This window comes from Cupressus sempervirens, chromosome 10 (assembly GCF_028749045.1).
Source record: "Cupressus sempervirens isolate cs-2001-9-10 chromosome 10, ASM2874904v1, whole genome shotgun sequence".
In the NCBI taxonomy this organism is placed as follows: Eukaryota; Viridiplantae; Streptophyta; class Pinopsida; order Cupressales; family Cupressaceae; genus Cupressus; species Cupressus sempervirens.
In genome coordinates this window covers 186,615,095-186,622,667 of record NC_143127.1, presented here as the reverse complement: position 1 = coordinate 186,622,667, position 7,573 = coordinate 186,615,095, and the positions used below count along the sequence as shown (strand labels likewise).

The 7,573-nt window shown below is 37.8% G+C and overlaps 1 protein-coding gene and 1 long non-coding RNA gene across 2 annotated transcripts; both read right to left on the bottom strand.

Annotated features, from left to right (window-relative positions):
• Window positions 1-1,941: 1,941 nt before the first annotated feature.
• On the bottom strand, window positions 1,942-5,862 carry LOC149533258 (uncharacterized). The gene is made up of 3 exons (XM_089807479.1): window positions 5,691-5,862; window positions 3,642-3,780; window positions 1,942-3,263 (listed from the first exon to the last, which is right to left on the bottom strand). Exons 1-3 carry the CDS (start codon window positions 5,796-5,798, stop codon window positions 2,344-2,346), a joined length of 1,167 nt encoding a protein of 388 aa, XP_089663605.1. The 5' UTR covers window positions 5,799-5,862; the 3' UTR covers window positions 1,942-2,343.
• LOC149533259 (uncharacterized) lies at window positions 4,554-5,684 on the bottom strand. The gene is made up of 2 exons (XR_016358074.1): window positions 5,104-5,684; window positions 4,554-5,022 (listed from the first exon to the last, which is right to left on the bottom strand). It is a non-coding gene; the product is annotated as an uncharacterized LOC149533259 (long non-coding RNA).
• Window positions 5,863-7,573: the final 1,711 nt, after the last annotated feature.

Below are 7,573 nucleotides of genomic sequence, written 5' to 3'. Positions count from 1 at the left end.
TTTTTTATGCCTTAAAATTTGAAAATCTAGATCATGTTGTAGGCTTTCATAAAATTAAGATGCATATAGTGCAAGGTGTATCACTGCTTTTACATAGACGAAAGATTGACCTTGGCTTTGTTAGTACACCATGGAACCATTTACAGAGGGTGCTTTATCCTTGTCTCCTTCAATTAGCAATTACAGATCTCAATCATCTTTTCTGATTCGACATAAACTATATCAAAGGTTGTAAAATCCCTTGAAGCAACCGCAACAGCTAAATAAATTTACAACTCAAGGCTGTAAACTTCAATAGTTAAATCTTTAATCAATTTATACAAGTATTTTATCCTCGCCAAGGTCAATTACTCGACAAGATCTCAAATACTTCTTTGAGAAGCTTTACAAAAAATCATTACAATGTTCAAAAAATCCTACATTAGCTTTTAATTCCTTGAAATCACATAGCAAAATATAAGATTTCAATAATCGTACTACCAGAAAAAAGCATTACCAGAAAAAAGCATTACGAAATACAATTGGCCAAAACAACATTAACAGGTTCAAAAAATCCTATATTAGATTTTAGATCCTCGAAAAACTATAGCAATATATGATGCCCAATTATCTTACTACAAGAAATTTCGATTGGAGAATATGAAGAAACTAGTATTTTACATGAAGAAATTACATTCGACTTTTGGCAATTTTATCATAAATGACAGCAACACTGACCGTCCAGACATTTCAACGTGAGTTTTAATGTCCTTGGACATTAGTGGCCTGTGGCATTGAACAAGCAATAATAGAACCCCAGTCTGTACTGGAACATAACTGAGATTATTGCAGTTCACTTATATCCATGAAGTTATTGTATAAGAATGGCAGCAGAAAGCAGTGAAAACGCCAACATAAATTGTATTACTTCCATAAAGAATTTAAACAAATCCATTTGAATTTGAAGAATGCCACCAATAAATTTTGGCTGCCCTACAAAAGCACAAGCTAACATACTGTTTTACTTTCACAAAATTTGAACAAATCTACATTCATGAAAAATATTCAATTCATGCAAATATAATATGGAATATCATAAAATCCTAAAAGAGTGCAAAATAAATTGTCACTTTGATTGCATGCCCCTAAAAATACTAGTATAGAAGACATATAATGCATAGAATTAGAGACTCCACAAAATATACATAACGAGGGATATGAAAACCAGCATCAAAAAAAAGGCTAATTTCTGGGTTTGCAAATAAAGATGACAAAAATAAATATTTTTACCATACCATACAAAAAACAATTAAATGGATGGCTTCAAACTACATATAACTCAGAATACAGATTCCAGCTATAGTAGTTATAATAAATGAACATCCCTCACCAGCATTATTCAAGGAAATTTATGACTAACCTTAGAAGGGAGATTGGCCAAATTAAATATCTGCAAACCTCAAATTACTGATTTATAAGCAACATATCAAATAAATATATACATCTAGTTAAGCTCATAAGATATTAAAATTGAAGGGTTCAAGAAAAGGCATATGCAGGATATTGAACCCAAGAATATATCATGCCAACATTGGTGGAGCACAATCAAGTGCTGCCAGACAAGAATATTTATAGCATTGTGTTTGGTCAACATACAGTGTAATGATTTTTAGATATTTGCAATTGCCAGCATGCATCAGAACATCTACTACCTCAAAATGGAAATTTAACAATTAAAATCCCAAACAATTTAGTATTTAGCCAAACCAACACTAACACTAACAATTTGGCACATGATTGATCAGCATACAAGGCATGAACATGACTCAGAAGGGGGAGGTCATAAGAAACACAATGCTTGTCTCAAATAAAAATCTGATCATGTCAAACTATGTCAATAAAAGAAAGTAATTTAGCATAATTCTAAAACTGTTAAAGACTGAAACGACCTACAGAAAGAAATAGTCTTGGACGGGCTCTACCATACCCATGAAAAATCATATAAAAATGACAATGCAGAAACAAACTTACAAATTGTTTCCATCCAAGTTTGCAAACAGTTCTAGGAGAAACGTGTAACAAAGTTTGCATCAAAAGATCTGAATTCTCTTGCCAGTGGAAACATGCATTCCAGGTAGCTGCAAAATGCATATGAAGTTGCTCCACACTTATAATTCATTGCAGGAATTCAATTTGTCTCAACCTCCTACTGAACCCAAGGCGATTGTGACACTGAAAAAGTAAAACTCTTTTCTATTACCTAGAATTCTCTTAACTTTCCAAAGTTCAAACTTTGGAACATGAATCCTGACGAATTGTGTAAACCTACAATAATAGACAATTATTCAGCTTAAACTGCCAGTTTCAGCTGCTAACACCAACTTGTTCCGAAGGCTGATGTGCCTCGCTGTTGTTTGGAGGCTGAAGGTGTTGTATCTTTGAAGCCTCTTGATTAGTATCATTTTCCTTCAAATCATGGCTCATCACAGAGTCCACAGGTTTGTGCTGATTGTTATCTTCATGATGAGAGTCCCTGTCATATCCATTCTCATTTTTCAGTTCCATGGGCTCCTGGTGTTCAGCACAAGCTGCTACCTTAGCCTCAATATTGAGGCCATTTCCATGTGCTTCCTTATCCTCAGGTTTCACCTCTTCTGCTAGATCTTTATCAACAACTTCTTTTGCCATGTCCTCTATCTGAACTTCAGGTTCTTTTTCTATTTTTTCCTCCAAATTAATCTCTGATTCTTTTACCTGTTTCTCTTCTTCCACAGGTACTTCTGGCTCTTTACTGGACTTTTCTTCTTCCACATTAACTTCCGGTTCCTTTGCCAGCACTTGATCCTCCTCCATTGGAGCTTCTGATTCCTTTACTGTGTCCCCATCCTTTTGAGTGTTAATTTCTGTATCAGCCACCTTATCTTCACCTGGTTTCCCTATATCCACCATTTCTGAATCTGTACCATCTTGCTTGGCTTCTAAATTTTCTTGCTCAGCTTCTTCCTTTTTGCCATCATTATCAACTTCCACTGTTTCTTTGACAGCAGCTTCTTTTGTTGATTCGTCCAGTTCCACATCTTTCATGGCCTCCTCCTTCAAATCCTCATTTCCTTCAGGAGTTGTTTCAGACTGACTCTTTCTCTTTGAATTTTTAGAGTTCTCAGAATCAGCTGCTCCAGATTTACGCGAGCGCTTTGATGGTGTCTTTTTGGACTCACTCTCTGGTGTTTCAGAATCTGCCTGCATTTTATCACTTAACCTCGAAGATCTCCTTGGTGTGGTCCCTAAAGTTTAATCGAACAATAGAAAACAATTTGTCACGAATGCTCATTCTAAGATTCTAGTCAAGCTTAAAGAGTGCTCTTTGAGGAAAAAAATGCAATAACTTCAATAGATACAAGATCCATTGAGTGATATGTGCACCAGATGAAGCAGCATTTTGAAAATTTCAAGTGGTTAGGACAAAAAAGGATTCCAAACCCTTTGGAGCAGATATTTGAAAAACTGTTACAGGGTTTGTGCACGGACTAATAAAATGGGCTCTATAACTACATATAGTTTCAAAAGCAGAAAGAAACTCCTCGGTCAGATCAATTATTTAGACTGTGCAGGCATACTGCCTGAGCTTGCTGATTGTGTAGTAATCAGACCAAGGCACCTACCTGTTGTCCAGCTGAACTCGGAACTGGCAGGGCCCCCAGGATGTGTCTTCAGATAGCGCTCCAGCTGTGCTCGTGACTTGATCTCATCCCCCGTTGGCGCATAGTAAACAATCTCATCCTTCCGTTTCTTTGGAATAAGCTGGAAAGATATTTTAAAAAATTAATCAATCAAGATGGAGATCCACTTGACAGCATGGACTAAAAATTAAGTCAAATTGTAAATTTCTAAGGTATATGCAAAACAGTACAATGCCATAGTCTGGAGAACAGTCTCTGACTCAATAGCAACTGTGAGAGTGTCACATAATAATTATGGGGTACACGCAAAAGTTCTAAACTTTAGAAATCCCAGGAAAATTGCACACTACTTAGTCTGTAAAGCAGGCAATGGCCTCCACCCAGAGTTTTTTCAAGCTTAAATAAAAATTTCTAATGATAATTTAGTGAAGAAATGATCTTCATTATATCTGTAACAGAATGTCACAGGGGCCACATGGTCAATGCAAGTCAAACCTTAAAAAGGCTGTAACTGCTACTATGTCATTGTCCAACAATTGTGAGTTGAAGATTAGAATCTGAACACTGTATGTGCTTATCACATAGTTTTTAAGACAAAACAAATCCTGTCAAAAAAAAAATTCCAAACTAGAAACAGCTTCTTGGGAGCTCTCCAAGAAATTATAGAGTACCACATAAGTATTAGTTAAAACTGCACCATAACTATCGAGAGCCGTCATTCAGTCTTTAAGAGAACCTTGTAATTAACAAATAACGTCATATAAGCATGTCAAATCCTCCAAAATTACATGCACGTACTCTAGCTAATGCCTTAAAAGTTAATACTACAAAAATGTTTTAAAGTACTGGAAGCTGCACGCACAGGAATCATATTGTACAAATCAAACGTGGTGATTAACTATAACCCAAAGTTGATAACATAAATGTATTACAAACATAACATATCAAGCCACTGAACCTGTTTTTCAGTTGAGCTTCACAGAAATTATTTCAAGCATTTTTAGAGATGGCCACGTGCAACACAAGTTCAATGTCGAAATCGAAGCCAACATGCTGAATAAGTCATACACCAGATGAAGGCCGGTGTGTTGTGCAAGTCCCGGGTCATTTTCCGTCATGAATACTCAGTCGTGGATTTAACGCCAAAAACACAAATTTCCCAAATCAAAAAAGGAAAGGAAATGGTTTAATCTAAGAAAATAACCTGCCAGAAGATCCGCAATATAAATACAGATTGCACAAAAAAAAAGTCAAATAAATCACCAAAGGAAAATAGCACCCGAGATCCTCCACTGATAGTCATCAAATGACGCAGCCCAATACCAATTTCAGTTATTAACGCACGTCTTCGACTTGCCGTTCACTACAACGAACATAGCCGCAAACAGTCAAGACTAATTTTTCTTAGGCGAGAGGGAAAACTACAGAGAATGCTCAATTTTACCTTAAGGAGCCTGCAAATCTACACGACAGCAGATCAAATACACATGTTAGTGTACTTCCTAGAAATATTCATTCACAATGACACCTGGAAATTTAAGCTGAAAAAAATACAGGCTGGGTAGGGGAAACAACGCGGCGTCTTAAAACCCCTTGTCTTGAGAGCGCTGCAATTTCCTGTGACAACACTAAACCGGAAGCTTTGAAAAAAAACCAAGGGTCAAACTCCCCAAAATTCCCTTGCGAACCCTAATCTACGAACCCTAGCTTGAAAAATAACCAAGCTAGCTTCAGAGACTGTGAAATTGAAAGCAAATCTCGGCTATAAGAAACCAACCTGCACAAAACGCATGTCATATAGAAATTAAGCCGAGCTAGGTTTCGTAAGAAACAACCGAGACTTACCCTAACACACTTAGTTTACTACTACCCTGATAGCCTCTACGCCGCAGCTCAGGAAAGAAAATGAGTAAACAAGCAAGACTTCAGAAAAAACTGTTCGGCACAAGCCACCAGCGAGAAAAGCCTACTAAATCTATTGAGCTAAAACCGTCAAACCCCTGAAACAAACAAGAGCAAGAAGAAGCACACCTTTTTTTTCCATCCTTCGGGGGCGGGCAGCTCAACAATAGGTTTCTCAGGAGATGCCGCCGCTGCTGGGCTCGAAACTGGAACCTCCTCCTCCACAGGACTCGCCATTTTTTTATTTTCTTCGCACCTGTTATTTCCACTGTGCAGCAGAACAAACGACGAAAGCAAAAATAAGAGGGGCGTAGCGGAGCCCCCTTTATTAAATACTCAACAAACCCTCGCGGCCTAACTCGGTCACATGGGCGCTGCGCGGGAAACCGTGGGGCTTCAGTATTTTGAAATCATCAGCTTACGGCAAACATTAACTCCGCATAAACCCATTCAGCTAACCCGTGGCAAAAATGATATTTACCGCCCATTATCCCATTTCTATTGTCAGCACGGATAACACGGATTTGTCACCGCGGGTGTTTTTAACTCCGTTGTTTACTTCTTAACAATCATATTTTAATGAGGGAATATCTGCGATCCGATTATTATGGCAGGTCAATGGGTAAAACCTGACGTCGCGGTTAAATTAGTGTGACGGTTTCGGTTTGTGGGAGCTTCGAATTAATTGACGCATATTTTGACGGATGACGAGCTTTGTAATTGATTAAGAATGAGGATTTTTATTTTTATTTTTATTTTTTTTAATTGTTTTGGTGACCGTTAGACGTTACGAGATGCGTTCTGAATTGGGGGCAGAGATATGTCATGTTGAGTTGTAGAGGAGTTTGATCCAATGGAGTGTACTTTTTTAGTGTTTTACACATTATTTGTTATTATTAGTTCCTCCTATTAGAGATTATAGTTTTCAATGCAATCACATTATTTTGTTTTTGAACTATTGAACTTATGTTCTAGCAATAATTTTATTAAAGTGAATTTCTATAGAGCTAATTCCTAATTTTTTATTGGTTACTTGAATTTTTTTGTGGTAGTCTTTTCTATTTCTTTTGGAAAAAATATCAAAATTATTGCATTCTATTCGAGATACTCTAGGGTCCGTTTTTCGTTTGGTAGCGGGAATATAAAAATGGGAATAGGAATATTTATTCTCGAATAGAAAATGGGGTTACTTATTCCTATTCTTGTTTGGTTCACCCAGAATTTGATGCAGAATTCACAGATTCAAAAATTTATGTTTTCTAAAATTTAAAAAATTGGAATAGGAATACGTATTCCTATTCCGCCTATTTATGTGGAATAGCAAATCCTCATTTTTGGGTCAAAATTAGAATACGTATTCCATTTTTTTTTGATGAATAGTCATTTTCTATTAATAAAATATACTAAGAATACAATTCACAAAAAAGGGGTCAGGGGATACAAGATCACCCCGTGAAAGAGTTCACATAGTCGAAGTCAGACTTAAAAACATGTCCTCAGCCGGAAACAACAACTATTCATCAAAAAAAAAAAAAGAATAAACAACCTCAGGCTGCCAAGGTAGTGCCAGCCGAGGGAGGAGGATCATCTTTATCAAGAAATCCCCACGTATCAGTGGGATTGTGGGGCAAACTGGGAACATTCCAGCCGTCATCAGCAGCAGTAGGGTCAGGGCAACCTCTACATCCTTAACCTCTAGCCACATAGGAGAATTTGCCAAAGCTAGGCAAGGAAATTTCCCAAAATGCGCCCACCGAGGCCCAGGAGGAGGAGTCGAGGACCAGCCAGAACCACCGCGGGGTGAGGAAGCAAAGCGGCACCTCCATCTGCCATCACCACCACTGGGAGAGCGGTGGCAGGAAGCTTGGGAGCACAACATGTGCGAGTGGCAACCTGAGGATTGGTAGCGAGAACGGCGGCCACGAGGCGTAGAGGCATCAGTCGAGGCATCCAGAGGAACTCCGGCAATGGTGCAAGGAGCATTGCCCCAATAATTAAACAATTCCTATAAG

Excerpts from the sequence above, each read along its gene's own strand:
- LOC149533258 (XM_089807479.1), bottom strand. The coding sequence starts at position 5,798 with ATGGCGAGTCCTGTGGAGGAGGAGGTTCCAGTTTCGAGCCCAGCAGCG. Across the intron at positions 3,781-5,690 it reads CCGAAGGATGGAAAAAAAAG|CTTATTCCAAAGAAACGGAA; the intron begins GTGTGCTTCTTC and ends ATATCTTTCCAG. Across the intron at positions 3,264-3,641 it reads CGAGTTCAGCTGGACAACAG|GGACCACACCAAGGAGATCT; the intron begins GTAGGTGCCTTG and ends ATTAAACTTTAG.